The sequence below is a fragment of the Tachypleus tridentatus genome, chromosome 7 (genome assembly GCF_004210375.1).
Source record: "Tachypleus tridentatus isolate NWPU-2018 chromosome 7, ASM421037v1, whole genome shotgun sequence".
Lineage (NCBI taxonomy): Eukaryota > Metazoa > Arthropoda > Merostomata > Xiphosura > Limulidae > Tachypleus > Tachypleus tridentatus.
In genome coordinates this window covers 182,765,049-182,784,808 of record NC_134831.1, presented here as the reverse complement: position 1 = coordinate 182,784,808, position 19,760 = coordinate 182,765,049, and the positions used below count along the sequence as shown (strand labels likewise).

Here is a 19,760-nt window from a genome sequence, read left to right as displayed (position 1 = left end):
GGTTTTGGTTCGAATTTCACGCAAAGCTATCCAAGGGCTATCTGCGCTAGCCGTCCATAATTTAACAGTGTAAGACTAGAGGGAAGGCAGCTAGTCGGATTGGCTGCCACATTATAACCCGCTCACAGTTTAAAGGGCGAGCATGTTTAGTGCAACGGGGACTCGAACCCGCGACCCTCAAATTATGAGTCGTGCGCCGTAATCATCTGGCTGTGCCGGGCCTTCAAAATACGGAAACAATACATATAATTGTTTCTTTTTCAGCTACCCTATCAGTGGCTCAGTTATAAATCCGGGAGCTCACATTGTTAAAAAACTGCTCTTCAATACTTGTGGTGTTCTTAACATCAAATAATTAATAAACATATTTTAACGCCCACCCCCTTTCAGTAGCACAACAGTACCTCTGCAAACTTAAGCGTTAGAAACCGTGTTTCGACACTCATTGTGACCATGGCAGAGTAAGATCATTGTGTAGCTTTGCGTTTAACTACAAACAAAAACCTTTTTAAAAACATATTTTATATTAGATATAATATTTATAAAACACAATTCGGAATTGTAAATAAAAAAACAACAACAATGCTAAGAATGAACAGCCAACCATTCCTTTAACTAAATTACTTTACTTGAAACTATTATGATGCTTTGGTGTGTGTTTGTGTGTGTTTTCTTATAGCAAAGCCACAAAGGGCTATCTGCTCAGCCCACCGAGGGGAATCGAACCCCTGATTTTAGCGTTGTAAATCCGGAGACAATAATGCTTTGGATATACCTGTATTAAGTTATATGTTATGAATAACAATCAAATTCACATGTTGTATCAGTTAGTACCTTGTTTCGTGTCTCAAGTAATTGAATTAAACTTTTTTTTTAAATAACAGTGGAAACTTCGTAAGTTGCATCACTGAGCAATATTCATAAAATACAATTCAAATGTTGTATGATGTATAATAAAGCAATACGTATGAGAAGAAAAACTGTTTGTTTGTTATTACGCACAAAGCTACAAAAAGAGTTATTTGTGCTATGCCTACCACGGGTACCGAAATACGGTTTCTAACAGTACAAGTCCACAGACATACCAAAGTGCCTCCAAATAAAAAAAGCAAAAACATTTTGAATGCAAAACTTATCAGCGATGGGATTTTTAATACGTCCTATATGTTTCGAATTTACTGCGTCATTCAAATAGACGTTTGATGTTGGGCAATACATAAAATGATTGATATTACAATTTATTTTACTCATAACTAGCTTGAGTACTCGTTACCTAGATGAACGTTATGTAAATATATGAATAATGAAAGATTATCTAAGGACATGAAAACTTGCTTCCAATTTATGTAATTGTAAAACACTCCAAAACACCAATGAAAACTATAAAATACAAAATGTGAAAGTGCAGCTTTGGATATATATATCCGCATGGACCCAACAAACCTTCATACTAAATTTGTTTGTTTGTTTATTTTTAAATTTCGCGCACAGCTGCACAATGGGTATCTGCGCTAGCCGTCCTTAATTTCGCAGTGCAAGACAAGAGGGAAGGCAGCTAGTCATCACCACCACCACCAACTCTTGGGCCACTCGTTTACCAACGAATAGTGGGATTATTAATCACATTATAATGTCTCCACGGCTTAAAGGGCGAGCATATTTGGTGCAACCGGAATTCGAACCCGCGACCCTCGGATTAGCAGTCGAGTTCCTTAACCATGTGGTCATGCCCGGCCAGCGACAACAAACCGTACTTGTTATATTTACATAGATGAACCAAATAATCTTTGTAAAACTCGTAAGTTGTTTAAAAAACAAACACCAATTACAAAAAAAACATATTTATGAAAATTATTCTGGCATGAAATTTTATTTCTAAAATTATTTCGAAGTCGGAATTTAGTTAAAGAAAGTTAATGCTTCACAATTACAAATCTGTGAAGTTATTTTGTTCTAACCCCTTGGTGGCTCAGTGATAAGTATAGATTTATGCATTAAAAACTAGGTTTTGATAACTGCAGTGAGCAGAGCACAGATATTTCACTGTGCTATTTCGTATTCCAAAGCAACATAGACACTTTTTTTTCTTTGAAGATTTAATATATCGTGGCAAAAACAAACTTTTCAAGTTATGTAACAAGTTATTAAGTTTTTTTTAAAAAGTATAGAGCTCGTCTTTTCTCTAGCTAATTTCGAATATGATGTCTCTATGCAACGTGAATTGTGAAAATTGTTTAGCTGGATTATTTGGTGTTTGTTTGTTTATTGTTAAGTTCAAAGCTACACAACTGGGTATCTATGCTCTTCTCAAAACAGATATCGTAACCTGGTGTCTAATGTCGCATAAGCCTACAAACTTTCTGCTATACTACTTGGGATAGATTTATTAAGGAGGGACTGTAAATAGTTCGAAGGCTTGTTGGAAAACGCAAGTACTCGTTTTATTCAAAAATGATAAATTTAATTTCAGTGTTTTATTTGAACAAATTTTCTATAGCTCAACTAGACGGTTCCTTGACATTTTACTCTTTCCTAACGATAAAAAAAAAAAATGTGTGTGTTTTTCTTATAGCAAAGCCATATTGTGCTATCTGCCGAGCCCACCGAGGGAAATCGAACCCCTGATTTTAACTTGTAAATCCGTAGGCTTACTGCTGTACTAGCAGGGGGCGAAATAATGAAACCAGATAACAACTATACTCCGATTTTAATCCTAAGTTACGTATACCGTCAAGGTATACGTAATTATAATCCCTCAAAAGTTAAACCTTAACTTCTATGTCACTGTAAACCTAAGTGTTACTTCGCCAAACTTACGGATTTTATTCCTACACTAGTCATAGTACCGGACCTCTGGAGGGAAGTTATGTAAATTCACGATTAATTAAATGTTATTTTAGAACATGTAAAGTTGGTTCCCTTATATATAATTGTAAAAAAAAATAAAAAAATGAGACAACAAATTTGTATGTATCTCCACATGGACCAAACAAACCTTTATGCAAGATATGGTGGAGGTCCATCAACAGGGGGCGAAGCAGTGAGTAAACAACACATACATACACATACAAAACAGAAAAACGCGAAGTGCAAAACAGAAAATTTGTGTCTTTCTCCTCATTGACCTAATGAACATCCATACCAATTTCACTGAAGGTCCATTCACACCTAGCGAAGTAATTATATGAACATACAACAGACAATACTATCATGTGTATATAGATACACACGTTCTTCTATTTACTTTACACAATCTAGCATTGATCAAAGTATTATCGCTTTCTCCTATGGGTATTTGTGTTTGTATACCCGGGAAGGTCAGGTTTGGTCGACCTTTTCTTCTGCCTTTGCATTGATTTTAGCGACTGTCAAGTGTATTTATAAATTTTATACGAGGGCCAGAGTAACCCGCACTTGCTCAGGTTCATATCAGGGCAATGCCCATGCACTATTTACATATACACTTGGTGCAAATGTATCATTCCTCTTAACAATTCAATAACAACTTGCACTATCATTAGATAGGTATTAACCATAAAAAATTCACATAAAACCCTTTCAATGTTTATTAGTTAATCCTAAAACTAATGTGGAGTCCAATTTATAGGTGGCCCTTTTGCTTTATTTGAATATATATATTTACAGTTGAAAGGTGTATAGGACTATCCTCATCATGTATGCAGTATCTGTCTACTTCGCTTACCAGTTTTGTTTTTTTTCAATTTTTGTCAAAATAATTTATTGTACTATGTAGAAGTCTATCTCCTATTGTTGCTATGTGTGCGTATTTTTGCATGAATTCTGATGATGTACTTCTGTGTACTTTATAAGTTGTTGTGAGTAGTGTATTTTGTATTGTTCGTAGTAGTTTTTTATTTACATTTATCCATGCAGGGGATGCATAGTCAATTACGGGTCTTATGTATGTTTTATATACTTTTAAAATATTGTCTGCTGTTGCTCCAGTATTTTTATCAGTTGGACTCCTTGTATAGTTTGTTCTTCACCAAATTTTTGTTTTTATATTATTATGTGGTTTATTCATGTTAATTTAGAGTCGATTGTTAGTCCTAAGAACTTTTCAGATGTAACAGTCTGAAGGAGTGCTCCATTCATATAGATCTCTGGTTGTGTTTTTTTTGTGTTTAGTTAACTTTGTGAATACTACTGGTTGTGTTTATTTTTATTCTATATTTTTGACAGTATCACCATCCACCCCAATTCTTGGGCTACTCTTTTACCAACGAATAATGGGATTGATCGTAACATTATAACGTCCCCACGGCTGAAAGGACGAGCATGTTTGGTGTAACGGGGATTCGAAACCTGTGACCCTCAGATTACGAGTAGAGTGTCCTAGCCACCTGGCCCTGACGGGCTTGTCTTGTAACTAATGAAACAATAATTAAACATATTGTTTTCAATATTTAAACAGTAAGTTAATAAATTTATATTGAATTATCAAATTATGTTTTCTTCCTTATAAATATACATGTGCGTCGAGTAGGATGCGAATTAACCTACTAAAAAGTACTTGGCACAGTTTTTTTTTTGTGTGGGAAATAACACCTCCCAACAACAACAAAAAAGCTCTACTAAGAAACTACAATAACAGATCAACTACCAATGTATTGCACGGTCAATGACCAAATTCATATGGATTTGACCCTAAAGCTGGGTAAGGAATGAAACAAGGTCATGGAAAGTCTTCATTCAACTGCTGTTCTAAATAAAGAAAAATACAACACTTCAAAATATTTTTTGTTTAAAACATGCGATAACTTACTGTTTTGTAAGAATATTTCTCGCAACGTAATTTAACTGTAGAATTTTTTTACTCTATTAGTTCTGTTTCATTATCCATGTCACGTCTAAATTATTTCACAATTTACGTAGGTGAAATGGTTACAAATCACTTGTTTTAGCGATGAATGGTTGAATTTTAGAAGTATAACAAAGACAGAGTGTTTTCTGCAAGAATAAATAGTCATTTCACCTTTTTTTTACAAGAAATAGTAAAAAACATACATTAGTTATCGAGGTGATACCATATGAAAAAACATATCTAACTTCCATTGGGTAATAATTAACGCCTTTTTAACTTACTAACCTAAAATGTACAAGTATATTTGGTTGGTTTGTTTTTGGAATTTCGCGCAAAGCTACTCGAGCGTTATCTGCGCTAACCGTCCCTAATTTAGCAGTGTAAAACTAGAGAGAAGGCAACTAGTCATCAATACCCACCACCAACTCTAGAGCTACTCTTTTACCAACAAATAGTTGGATTGACCGTCATATTATAACGCCCTCACGGCTGAAAGGGTAAGTTGGGTTTGACTGGGATTTGAACTCACAACCCTCGGATTACGAGTCGAACGCCTTAACACACCTGGCCATACCGGGCCAGTGCACTTGGATGACGATTTACGAGACAATTAACGGTCAATGAAGAAATTATGAAGGTTCCTTTACTAATTTAATACGATTTATTTATTTTTTCCTTACCAATACAAAAAGGGTGTCAATATCAGAATTTGACCTATAATTCACATACTTATTATGGTACCAGCTTAAAGAAAAACAAGCCTTGAAGTTCCGTCACTATGCACAGTGAAAAGACGTTAGTTAGGCTTGCTGGTGGAGCTAGTTACGGCAAAGCTGCGAAGGAAGGAAACCTCTTCATGTTAATATAATCCTTTTCGTTCGCATTCTCCACGTGCTATCACAGTTCAGTACCCTGAGCTAAGTCCATCGACACCCAGAAGACGCTTTTTGAATGGTTCACTTCACGAAATCGTCAGCATACACTTGCAGGAAAGCCGTTAGGTGGCGTCTCTAAATTATTTCATCGAGGTGAAATATTCAGTTATAACGGAGTTTCATGATGCCATAAGACGCGAGAAATTCTTAAAACCTAGTACCCGCATATTAAACCGCTTTACAAAAATCAGTATTTGAAAACAAAAAGTTACTAAGTACCTACATATCCCTCCGAAAACTGGAAGAGAGCCCGAATATGCGCTACTGTGCGATTTTTGTGTTCCTGTTTGGATCTTTCTTCATACAAATACTTGGTATTTCCGCTGCATCACTACGTAAGTGTTTAATTTAAGATCATTTTCTCATTCTAAATATTTCTATTTTTAATTGAAAATCTCCCAGAGAAAATTATAGGAATGGTTTCCGAAAATAAAACAGTTATGAATTAAATTCTCTATTCAAATGTACTTTAAATTACAGAAAATAGTAAAATAACCACTGGTGTTATTTTCGCATGTTTGTATACATAATATTTTTGGATGTGTGCGTGTTGGGGGAGGTTTTTACACATCACCCTTACGGTATAGAATCTTCATACGAGTACGGTGTTCAGTCGATTTAATATAAAACATTGTCAAACTCTTCTTATGTTTAGTGCGGAGTTTGAAAAAATAATTTTAAAAATATATTTAATAAATGTACGAGTATATAACTTTTTCATTAACGTTTTACCCCACTGACTGTGACGATTGAAATAAGTTGTATCATTTTTTTCACGTCGCCTCCGGTTTTCCACCAAAAACAGGTGATCATGGTGGTACTCCAGTAGGCCCGGCATGGACAGGTGGTTAGTGCGTTCGATTCGTAAGTTGAGGGTTGCGTATTCGATTCCTCGTCCCACTAAAGATATTTCAGCCGCAAGGACGTTATAAAGTAACGGTAAATCCCACTCTTCGTAGCCCAAGAGTTGGCGGTGGGTGGTGATGACTAGTTTTTCACTGCTAAATTAGGGACAGCTAGCGCAGATAGCTCTCGTGTATTTGTGTGCGAAATGCAAACTAAACCGAACTATTACTGTATAAAAATAATATAGTATTAGACTGTTGTGTGATCTGACAGTGCCCGAAAGGAAAACAAAGTTGGATCAACTCACTATTCAGAGATATTGTAAATATTGATATATACAAAAATAGACGAGGATTCCTTTTCGTTCAAGACAACTTTATCGACTTGTTTCTAAAAATAGCTATCTTACACTTTTATTTTCTTGGCTAACGAGTGTTTAAAGTTTATCTAGATTTTACAAATAACATTAAACCAAAACGCACATCTTCGTTGGTAAACGCAATAGGAAGAAAGTTTTTTTTTCTTTTTTCAGTTATGTATTTTTTGTCATAAAGAGAATTATCCGTGAATATAAATATTTGTTCAATGGAGTGAAAGCATGTGAAGGATAGCATTTTAATTTCGTTTGCCATTAAACTAAATACCAGGATCATTTAGATTTGTTCAGGTTTTTAGAACAGAATTATAAAGCTTCGACCACTTCAAATGATTCTTAAAATGACTAGCACTAACCATTTAGCAAATTATATTACACCATTTATCACACTTTTAGGGTTATGAAATGTGCATGTTTTATGTGTCAAATTTATACTTTTTTATGCGCATAAATGACAAAACCAAGTTATACTCATTGTATGCTGTATCTATCTCTTTATGTTTCCGCTCGTCTCTCCACCTATATGTCTTTAGACTGTTTTACCTGTTTACTCCTTACTTTAAAAAATCAAACACGAATATAATTTAACCATTTCCTCATGTTATATAACTTTAAAATACTATCTAAGTTAAACATGTTTTTAGAATGTTATATTAAACGATATTACAGTGATTCGCCAAAGGAGAAATATATTTTTTAAAGTTTTAAGTATTTGTTTGTTTGTTTTTGAATTTCGCGCAAAGCCATACGAGGGCTATATGCGCTAGCCGTCCGTAATTTAGCAGTGTAAGACTAGAGGGAAGGCAGCTAGTCATCATCACACACCGCCAACTCTTGAGCTACTCTTTTACCAGTGAATACTGGGATTGACCATCAAATTATAATGCTCCCACAGCTGAAAGAGCGGGGATTCGAACCCACGACCCTCGGATTACGAGTCGAGTCCCTTAACCACCTGGCCATGCCGGGCTTAGTTTTAATAACTTGGGTCTTTTAGTTTTGAATTTCTTGTTTCAATATTTTTTGTAGAGTTAAAAATTTACATATTAGTATAGTTAGTTATGTTATGCATATATATATATCGATCCCTAATGTCTTTATAAAATTTAAAATTATGTTATTATACTCGTTTTATGTGCCTCAGCAATAAGTTTGAAGGCTTATAATGCCAAAAACTGGGATTAGATATCCGTGGTTAGCACAACATTGATAACCTATTGCATAAAAATTTGTGCTTAACGACAAACAAATGAAAAATTTCAAACATACGAGAGGTATTTGTTTCTCTATTATCTATCGTTGTTTTTTTATACCAGCTCACTTAACTCTGTCAAAATTGTACTAAATAAATTATCGCTTACAGAAATTACATACTCGAAAACCTGACAAGCAGGTTACATCTCGAGCGAATGATAATAAACTAAGACAGAAATAGAAACTCCAAAGTCGTGGGATGTTCTGTATTACACTTCTTTTAATCTAGGTCAATAACACGCTCAACAGGTAAAGTCTGAAAGTAGCAAATACGTCATAGCCGATACTCTGACCTGTACTGTGATTAATTGCGAAGAAAAGATTGTTTGTTTGTTTGTTTTGGAATTTCGCACAAAGCTACACAAGGGCTATCTGTGCTAGCCGTCCCTAATTTAGCAGTGTAAGACTAGAGGGAAAGCACCTAGTCATCACCACCCACCGCCAACTCTTGGGCTACTCTTTTACCAACGTAAAGTGGGATTGACCGTTACATATACACCCCCTCGGCTGGGAGGGCGAGCATATTTAGCGCAACGCGGGCGCGAACCCGCGACCTTCGGATTACGAGTCGCACGCCTTACGCGCTTGGCCATGCCAGGCCTCCGAAGAGAAGAAGGGCACACGAGAAATATAAAAACATAATGGGCTGTGGGACAAAATCGCAATTAATATACTTATTGTTTATAGCATTAACGGTAAGCAATAAAAAATATTTATTGGTTTTCCTTATGCAACAAAACAAAGTCTATGAGTCCCTTAAATCCGTAGTACTTAGTCCACAAACACCAGAGTGTGCTGAATTTTTCACAATGGTACGCGAGGGCTACCAACACTGGTAATTCTTAATTTAGAAGAGAAAGACAGAAGGAAGGTGGATGGACAGTCAGCTACAATACACCGCCAACTCGTGGTCTGTTCTTATCAGACCGAATAGCAGAATTTGAACGTTATGGTGCTAAAGTAGGAACTGCGAGATTTACTTATTTTTAATCAATTAGACAACAAGAATCACGGAAACTTAGTTCTACAAGCCGGTACATTAACCATATGATAATCTACTCTAAAGGGAAAATCCACTGCAAGAAAAAAAAAAAAAAGATTAATATTTGGATCAAATAGTATATATATATATATATGTATGTATATATGTAATGTATGGTGGCTGTATCAGAGCAGTTTGCAAATTATTGGTAATACAGTTAATTCTGTACTCGTATTTTTCTAATTGTCTAAATTTAGGCTTAATCTATTAAAAAACATATGCTTATTAAGTCAGCTGTAGATGTTATTAATCGTGTTGTATGCTCCTTTTATGCACGTAATTTCAACAAAATTAATTTAGGCACTGAATATCATTAAGGCACCTATTACGTAAATGCTATAACCCCTTCGAACTGTTGTAAACACAAAGGTAAATAATAGGCTATCCGTGCTATATCCGCTACAAGGATTGAACCCCATATCGTAGAGTTACAAGTTCCTATTTACTGCTGATCTCTCAAGGGGGCCTCCTTCATGAGATACCGTATTGATTTTGAACTTTTGTTTGTTAATATTATGCTGTTGTTGTGTTTTGTGTTTAATTCATGCATGCGCAGCCCGTAACAGTGAGGATAATGTTCGGCTGAAGAAATTCGCCTGCTTGGTCATTTATTTAGGCTAATACAGTAAACTAAAACATCTCAACTCTCACCATCCAACTATAATTTCTGATTCTTGTGATCATGAATTGTATTCTTTGTTTGTTTGTTTTTTAATTTTGCGCGAAGTTACACGAGGGCTATCTGCGGTAGCCGTCCCTAATTTATCAGTGTAAGACTAGAGGGAAGGCAGGTAGTCATTACCACCCACTGCAAACTCTTGGGCTACTTTTTATCAACGAATAATGGGATTGACCGTCACATTTTAACGCCGTCAAGGTGTGACAAGGATTCAAACCCGCGACCCTCGGATTACGAGTCGCACGCCTTAACACGCTTGGCCATGCTGGGCCTTGCATTAAATGAATTACGTCTGTTGGTAAGTGTGTAAACTATAGTTTCAGTAGTTTGTTTGTAATTTCGCGCAAAGCTACTCGAGGGATATCTGCGCTAGCCGTCCCTAATTTAGAAGTGTAAGACGAGACGATTGTATGTTACCCGGTGGGTGAGCAGTAAGCTTCACGGCTTACAACTTCTGAACTCAGGGTTCGATCCCTGAGGCGCATAAGCATAGTTAGTTCATTGTACAGATTGGGGTTCAAACAAAAACACCTATTAGACAGTAATCAGTGGTTCGGTATTTAGCGTGCTAAAGTACTGGACGCTTTGAGACTCAAGAACATTGCACGGTGCGCGTGCACTATGAAACGAGGTTAAGATCTTCTAAAGTGGCTCGGCATGAGTAGGTGGTTAGGGCGCTCGACTCGAAATGTCAGGGTCGCGGGTTGGAATCCCTGTCACACCAAACATTCTCGCCTTTTCAGCCGGGGGTTGTTATAATATGACTGTCAATCCCACTATTCGTTGGTAAAAGAGTAGCCCAAGAGTTGGTGGTGGGTGGTGATGACCAGCTGCCTTCCCTCTATTCTTACACTGCTAAATTAGAGACGGGTAGTGCAGATAGCCCTCGTGTAGCTTTGCGCGAAATTCAAAATAAACAAACACACAATCTCCCAAAGTTCAACTATAGCTGTCCCTAATTTAGAGCTGCTGCAGAGAGAAAGGGGAACCAGTCACAAATACTCGCCATCTAAGCCGCTACCTTTAAACGAATAGCGTAATTGGCTAACACAATTATAACACCAGTTCTCACACCTGAAACTGTGACATGTTCAGTAGCATATCGCAGTTCCAAGCTTCAGACTTTTGGGTTTTTCTGCTTGTAAACAAGAAAACAAATCGTGTAAAGCTTTCTATAAACTTATTAAATTTGTAAAGGCGCTGCCATTCACAGTGTTGTGGCACAAGGTAAAAACTATTGGATACAGACAGACTATGCTCTGTGAATTTTAGGCCTATCAGGATAAAAGGTTGCATTAATGTTACAATGACGAGTAGGTTTATCAGATGCTAAGATTTATACATGTCTCTGGTATAGGAAAAATACATAATAATTCCTCTACTCGAAACGTAGGCACGTAAAAAATAAACGACATGTAATCCATTTCGTTTCTATGGCTTTATGGTTAGGGCGCTCATCTCACAATCTGATGGTCGTGCGTTTGAACCCTTGTCACCGAACATTCTCGCTCTTTTAATTGTGAGAGCATTATAATGTAAGGATGAATCCCACTATTAATTGGTCAAAGACTAGTCCAAGAGTTGGCGGTGGGTAGTGATGACTAGCTGCATTCCCTCTTGGCTTTTACTACTAAATTAGGGACGGCTAGCGCAGATAGCCTTCGCGTAGCTTTGCGCGAAATTCAAAACAGACCAAAACTGGATTGAGACAAAAAATTATTAAACGAGTTATTCCAAAACAAAACAAAACATGATAACAATGCTGGTCGCTATCTTTGGATTAATTAAAGACTGTTGCTTGTCAGGAGTGAAGCGTGTGTCAAGAATAGCTCGTTTAGAGTTCTTTCTTTCTCTGCTAAATCATCACATATATAGTTCGAAAAATCTTGAAAATTTAAACTGCTTTTGTTCTGCCAGCTATTTCACGCTCTATTTAATCTTTGTGTGAAGAGAAAACGTGTACCAGCAAACGTCAGTCAGAAACAACAATCTACGTAATCAACAGTTGTTATCACGACACCGTCTTCTTTGTGTTACTGATATAAGAAAACGATTATAACCGATAACCGATAACATGGACTATGATTTTTCTCTAACGTACGTGATTAAAAAAAGTGATTATGAAAACACACATGTGTATTCTCACATACAGTATAACTATATATTTAGGTCAAGACGCTATTAGACTGAAGTTTCTAAAACCGTGTAATTGTGAGCCTAAAGTTTTTCGAAGATGTCCTACTTTGTTCGCGAATGTCTTTGACGGTTCCTGATTCAACGTGAAAGGTAACGCTGGAGTCGAAGTACTTGTTCGACTGTTCCAAATAGTTCTTAAAAAATGTCTAAATAAAATAAACCAAAGAAGTGAAAATCAAATTCTCTCTTAGCCTTCCTTCCCCCATTCACTGATAGGATCGAGATCTGTGCCATGGTACCACATGGAGAAGACATTTTATAATAGTTTATTATTTTCAGGAATTTTTAGGTGATGCTTCAGTTATTTTATCCCATTAGAAAATGAACTTTTAAGATAGATAAATATCTGGTGTATGGATAATTTCGCTCACTTACCCGTTCTGCACCAAACATTTTAGTCATTTTTAAAGCAAACACTCAATTACCGTGCCTCGTCCAAACTGAATACTTCTACGTTTGGCTGAGCTGTCGTGGGCAGACGCGTTGCTAAATGATTAAGTGATTTGGGGCTCGACTCGCAATCTGAGGGTCGCGGGTTCGAATCCCCGTCACACCAAAACATGCTCGCCCTTTCAGCCGTGGGAGCATTATAATATGACGGTGAATCCCACTATTCTATGGTAAAAGAGTAGCTCAAAAGTTGGTGTTAAGTGATGACGTCTAGGTGCCTTCCCTCTAGTCTTACACTGCTAAATTAGGGATGGCTAGCGCAAACAACCCTCGTGTGGCTTTGCGTGAAATTCAAAACAAACAAACATTCAAACTTTAAATTACTCAGAGAAGTCTCGAAGGAATTTTCTCCCACTTTATATCGTGGCTGTTTTATTTAAATAGTAGAGACAGCTGATAGGGATACTAAAATCATTTATTTAACACATAAGTTTGTTTTTTTAATTTTGTGCAAAGCTACTGGAGGGCTATCTGCGCTAGCTGTCCCTAATTTAGCAGTCTAAGATTAGAGGGAAGGCAGCTAGTAATCACCACCCATCGCCAACTCTTTGGTTACACTTTTACCGTAACATTATAATGCCCCCACGATTGAAAGGGCGAACATGTTTGGTGCGACGGTGGTTCGAACACGCGACCATCAGATCACGAGCCGAGTGCCTTAACCACCTGGTCATGCCGGGCCTCATAAAACAACTAACCACAAGTTACTGTGTTTTAAATAAAAATTTTAATTCTCATATCAGCCATCTCTCATTTTTATATTTACTTCAATTGGTCATGCCGGACCAGGTGAAACTTAAAAATGTTTGAATAAGTGACTTCAATGGCATTGCTCGAAAATCTAAAAATAGTACAGTCTGTCTCGTAACTCACTGAATTACTTATTACCATAAATAAAACATTGTTTTTAATAACAAAACAAATATCACATTAAAGTATCAAAATTTATTATTTATTTCTCCATCAATAAGTAATAAGAGAGCTTTATACAGGATAGTCCAAAATTATATGGTTAACATCAGGGTGTTATGTAAGTGTGTTTATTGAAAATACTTACAGAGAAAGAAAGAGTAATTTACGATACACGTGGTAAGTTTATTTTTTGTTCCGTAGCCCCATTAGTTAGCACGGATCCACGAGCGTTCTCCAGTTGCCACAAAAATGCATTCCGCACTTTGGGGCGTTTGTAAAATATAACCTTGATTGCCATACCTTACTATTTGATGAAGCAAAAGTAGCCTCAAAATTGGCGTTGGGTGTTGTTATCTAGTCGTTTTCCCTCTGAAATGGCCCGGCATGGCCAGGTGGTTAAGACACTCGACTCGTAATCCGAGGGTCGCTGGTTGGAATCCCCGTCGCACCAAAAATGCTCGCCTTTTCTCCAGTAGGGGCGTTATAATATGGCGGTCAATTTTACTATTTGTTGGTAAAAGAGTAGCGGAAGAGTTGGCGGTGAGTGGTGATGACTAGCAGCCTTCCCTCTTGTCTTACACTGCTAAACTAGGGACGGGTGGTGCAGATAGCCCTCGTGTAGCTTTGCACGAAATTAAAAACAAACTAAACAAAACCCTCTGAAAGAAAATACGAGCTTATTTTTAAATTTGGTATAACGCTTAAACAACTCTGTTAAACTTGTTTGAAACTTTATTCGCCCTCGTGACGATTCATTGAACTAAATACTTAATTGTTTTTTGTTTTTGAATTTCGCGCAAAACTACTCGAGAGCTATCTGCTCTTGCTGTCCCAAATTTAACAGTGTAAAACAAGAGGGAAGGCAGCTAGTCACCACCGCCAACTCATAAGCTACTCTTTTACCACTAAATAGTGGTATTGACCGTAACTTTTTATTATGCCACCACGCCTGAAAGAACGAACATGTTTGGTGCGACAGGGGTTCGACCCCACAACCCTCAGATTACGAGTCGAACGCGTTAGCCGACTGGTTATGCCAGGCCGAATTAAATGCTTAAAGCAGAGTGGGTATTTACATTTACGACAGAAAGTGTTCGTACCCCTGCGTCCTGAGTTTTTTTTTCTCATAACGTAAAACGTATCACAATCAGGATAATGAAAGTATGGTATAATATAAATATTATACTAACACACATCTACATCAATTGTTATGTAAATTAAATCACAAATAAGCTGTTTATAAACAAACAACCAAACATAGGAGGGGCAGAAAGTGTTCGTGCGTCTACTTTAATAGTCAGTTGTGTTGCCTTTCAGGTGAATTACTTAGCGCAATATCTCCTCATAGCCCTCCATGATAGCTTGACAGTACTCGACTAGTATTTTCTTCCATTCTTCTTTAAAGAAGGCCTCCAACTCTTGCAAGTTTCTCGGATGACGCTGATGAACCTTGGTCTTCAACTCATGCCAAACGTTTTCAATTGGGTTGAGATCGGGTGACTGCGATGGCCATTTCAGGATTGCATATATTTTGATGTGTGCTTTGAGTCATTGTCGTGCTGGAGGATCCAATGACGTCCAAGCCGCAAGTTTCGAGCATCATTATTGATATAAGTGCCTAATATATCAACGTACTCTTCTTTTTTCATGATTCCATTGACACAGTGAAGGCTACCTACACCAGAAGAGCTGAAGGAACCCCATAGGATGATAGAGCTACCTCCGTGTTTCACTGTAGGGACAGTGATCTTTGGAAGATTTCGTTTCCCCTTCTTATGGAAAATATAGCGAACATCATTGTGGCCGAAAAGCTCGATTTTAGTCTCGTCTGACCAAAGAATACTCTTCCAATAGGTAAAGGGTTTTTCTACATGCTTTCTTGCATACCTCAATAGTGCTTCTAAATGAACAGGCTTTAAATATGGAGTTCTACGAGGACGGCATGCTTTGAACCCAGAAGAGCGTAACATGTTCGTAACTGTAGAGGTGCTTACTTCAACCCCAGTTTCCCCTTACCAGTTTATGTATGTCATTACGTGTTAAACGAGGGTTTCTACTAACTTCTCCGAGAACCTTGGTTTTCTCTGGAATTTTGGTGGGGCGTCCGGAATGAGGGAGGTTAGCAGTTGATCCTGTAACCTTAAACTTTGCAATTATGCTTTGAACAGTAGATTTCGGCACATTAAGTTGTGTAGCAATACCGGAAAGAGACACACGAGACTTGTATTTTACAATAATTCGTTTTTTTTTAAATCACTGGACAGTTGTTTCCTGTTCGCCATGATGACCAAGCAGATAATGACGGAGACGGCGCTAAATTGCCGGAAGTACATTTTTTGCTGGCTAAATTCCAATAATTATGAACCCAGAGTCTAGTTCTGGAATGGTATAATGTAGTTTATTCGCCAAACTAAACAAAATTTTTACAGGAATATCAGTTTTTGCATACGTTCTGAAATGTATGAACACTTTCTGCTCTTCCTATTTTTGGTTATTTGCTTATAAACAGTTTATTTGTCGTTTAATTTACATAAAAATTATGTAGATGTGTGTTAGTGTAATATTTATAATATACTATACGTCTATTAGCCTAATCGTGATACTTTTTAAGTTGTGAGGAAAAAAAACCATTTGAGACGCAGTTTAGGAACATTTTCTGTCGTAACTGTATATTCTTGCAGGATTTCTTTACTAAATATATCAAACATTCTATTTCATTCCTGGTTTTGGAGGATCTTAGTATCATGTTCTGTTATTCTTCACTAATTACATTTACGTATACTCCTTTATTTGTTTGCGGTTAAGCACAAAGTTATACCGTGGGCTATCCGTATACTGTCCACCAAGATGGGGAGTTTATATAGCAAAGCCATACTGGACTATCTGCTGAGTCCACCGATGGGAATCGAACCCCTGATTTTAGCGTTGTAAATCCATGGACTTACCACTGTACTAGCGGAGGATCCCGCCAATAGTTTGGGGTTTCTTGCATTCTTAGTCGGTAGGCGTACCATTGTGCCAATGGAAGCAACAATAATAAATCTTTTATTTGTTCGTTAATTTGACTTAGGCAAAAGCCAGATTGGACTATCTGCTGTGCTCACAGCGGGGAATCGAACCTCGGATTATAGCGTTATAAGGGGACTGCTTCTTTGATTATTGGCTAATTTGTAGACTAATTATACTCCAGTGTTTATTTTTAACTTTTGTGTTTCCATAATCCCATTTTTTATTTACGTTTCTTTTTATCAACTATTATGAACTATTTATTCTCTCACCGCTTTGGTTTTTTTATTTAGAGTTTATTATGACGTGTATTTATTCATTTATTTTTTCTTATCAGAAAAACAGCAGACGACTTACGATGTAGAGAAGAGCAATCATCCCGATATTCCCTTTGAGGAAAGCAACCAACAAACTGAATATCGAATTAATGCACTATTACCACGGTCCCAGTCCTACACTGGGAAACAAAGTATTTACCTTCAGAAAAAACTGTCGCATAAAAATCAAAAAGAGGAAAAGTGTAAACGTTGCACTTTGTCTAATTCTGGGCCAAACGCCAAGGGGCCAGCAGAGAATCTGGATGAAGTCTTACACTCACTGAATACTGGAAGATACGACGGTGGTAATCACACCCCTCGGAGACCCACTGATTTTCAAGACAACCCGAATTACACGAGCACAACTATCAAATTATTCCAACCTTGGGTAGAAAGACTGGTTTCGCCCTCTATTGCCACTGTTCCTAATCAGAACATGACGAAAGGTGTCTCACAAGATCCATCTTATATCAAATTTTACAGCGATATATTTCCACAAGCTTTCTATAAAAATCTAGACCTTTCTGATAACAGTAGACTCAACAAGACTGCAATAAGCAAGAGTGATGACGTTTCGTTGAAGAGAGTGGTTCCACTTTATAGAAAAGGAACAAAAAAAGGAAAAAAATATCTTAGACAACCAAATGAGAGAATCCTTTATCTTGAAGAACCAAACACTTTTATTTATCCCTCTAACTCGAAGCTTAAATCAAATTCAAATACTCAGAAAATACCACTGAAAGGAATAAAACCCGCTGGAACAGCCAGAAGTTCTAGAACTAAAAACTTGATGAAATCACTGACCTCTTCGGAAGTAAAAAACAGCAGTAAGAGCAAGAACAAGGTACTCCAGAATTTAAAACAGTATTTCACCAATGTCCCTTACGTCTTCTATCCTAGAGATCAGCTTGCTTTATTTATCACGAAAAGAGGCACAAGTCCTGGAATTGTCGAAAAAATATCATCTTCTGTTTTGAAACGGTTACCAAACGAACGTCCAAAATCTATTAGGAAAAAACGTTCCTATCAAAATCGTTCATTTAATCAGGTAACTGAAAGCAAATCTAGCATCCCTGATGGTACTGAAATACTACTTGACTATTTAATTTCAGTGAAGCGAGTAAAACGAGCAACGAGTACGTCAGTTAATGTTTCTCAAACCAATCCTTCCAAAAATGAGAGCCACTTTTACAGTGCCCTTAACAAAAGTTCAATGTCAAATCCAAGAAGCGCGTTTCAATTATTTAAGATAACTGATGACAAACAAGATGAAGCAGAAACGACGTTTATTCCTTCCCCTGGTCCATTTGGCCACCAAGGGTTTTTAGGATTTCAGAATTATCCACATTTTGGTGGCTTCAATGGCCGAGGAACACCTCAACCACCATTTAACGACCAACAGCCCTTTTTTGGTGGTTTTCAAGGAAGATCATTTTTTCCAGAGTCACGCAGAGAAGCTAGAGGACCACCGTTTCCAAGCTCAAATAGGTACCATTCTTTGCCATTTTTCCGTAATTCGGAACCACGAAGTTTCGATCATAGCCCTCTTGGAAGCGGAAATTTTGAAGTCATCCGTGGTGGTATATTTAATGAACAAGAACTTTCTTCTAATTATTTACCTTATTCTTCACATCAGTCTCAAAGCCTTGGTTTTGAAAATAGTAGATTCCCCATAAGAAATTCTGATTCATATTTTGATCAAGATTCTATATTGGGCTTCCAAGGATTTGATAATTTCCCACACTTTTTGAATAACGCCCTCTCTGAGCAACATAATATAACTGTAAGTTCAGCTTCCCAGCAGTTCACAGTAACGGTTGATGATCTCATAGCAGAAGACTAACCAGTTTAAAAGCTAGAGAGGGCCCTAGATAATACAAAGTTAATACATTTGTATCAGAAGCTGGTCTTAAGAGAACTGACTAACTCCTTCGAACTTTGGCTCATCCATTGGTAACAAACAAGACCGTAATATTTTCATTGGAAACAAGCTACTACAAAAACTCGCAATTTTTGAGTTTCGACATTGTACTTACAAACAATCAGCTTATAAGTAATTAGTAATTATACATTAACTTAAGCTTGAAAGAAAATAAATGCTAAGTTTTTGTTAGAAATAATCTATTGTTGATATTAGGTAAAATTACATTACTTATTATTGGGACGATTTCGGGCATCCCCTAGCGTCTTTAGTACGAATTACACAATTACAAAATATGTTAAAATATGAGAATGGTATAGATGTTGGAATAGGGTGGACAGTGAATCTTTTAGAATTAATAAATTACACAGAGAACCAAAACGAACTGAAATTTTCAAACGTCGTTGAATGGCCAGGTCAGCCAGATAACAGGTTTGGTTTACAAGAATTTGTGTTTTACAGGTCTTCGTAACGAAAATAAACGATATTTGTGAAAAAAAATTCACGTCAAATTTAAGGTTTTGGAAAATGTGATAGTAATAACTCTGAAAAACAAAATCGGCATATACAGAAATGAATTTGATGTGATGCTTAGATTTCATGTTTCTTCTAATCAACTCATTCTCCTGATTTGAAGTTCAGTATCAAGTGGCTAATATTTATTTTATTTTTGAAAGAAGAGCCACATATTGCTTTTGTAAAACTTATAACAGTAGTCAACGAGCTTGGGCAAAAAGCATTATTTTGGAATAAAAACTTTGGATATTTGTTTTACCATTTCTGAAGTACCTCAAATATAAATTTTTATCTAATAATGTATTATTACAGAAAAACAACAAACTTTGATCGGTGGCCTGGCATGGCCAGGTGGGTTAAGACGTTCGACTCGTAATCTGAGGGTCGCGGTATCGAATCCCCCGTCACACAAAACATGCTCACCTTTTCAGCCGTGGGGTCGTTATAATGTGACAGTCAATCAATCACATTATTCGTTGGTAGAA

General features: G+C 36.9%; 1 protein-coding gene across 1 annotated transcript; it reads left to right on the top strand.

The window, feature by feature from the left end:
- Window positions 1–5,534: 5,534 nt before the first annotated feature.
- On the top strand, window positions 5,535–19,479 carry LOC143257412 (uncharacterized). Its single transcript, XM_076516051.1, has 2 exons — window positions 5,535–6,095; window positions 16,859–19,479. The coding sequence occupies exons 1-2, from the start codon at window positions 6,017–6,019 to the stop codon at window positions 18,679–18,681; spliced, it is 1,902 nt and encodes a 633-aa protein (XP_076372166.1). The 5' UTR covers window positions 5,535–6,016; the 3' UTR covers window positions 18,682–19,479.
- The last annotated feature ends 281 nt before the right edge of the window (window positions 19,480–19,760 follow it).

Bases quoted from the DNA above. Each gene is read 5' to 3' on its own strand.
- LOC143257412 (XM_076516051.1), top strand. From the start codon at position 6,017: ATGCGCTACTGTGCGATTTTTGTGTTCCTGTTTGGATCTTTCTTCATA. The intron at 6,096-16,858 runs GTAAGTGTTTAA...TTTTCTTATCAG, and splicing joins TATTTCCGCTGCATCACTAC to AAAAACAGCAGACGACTTAC.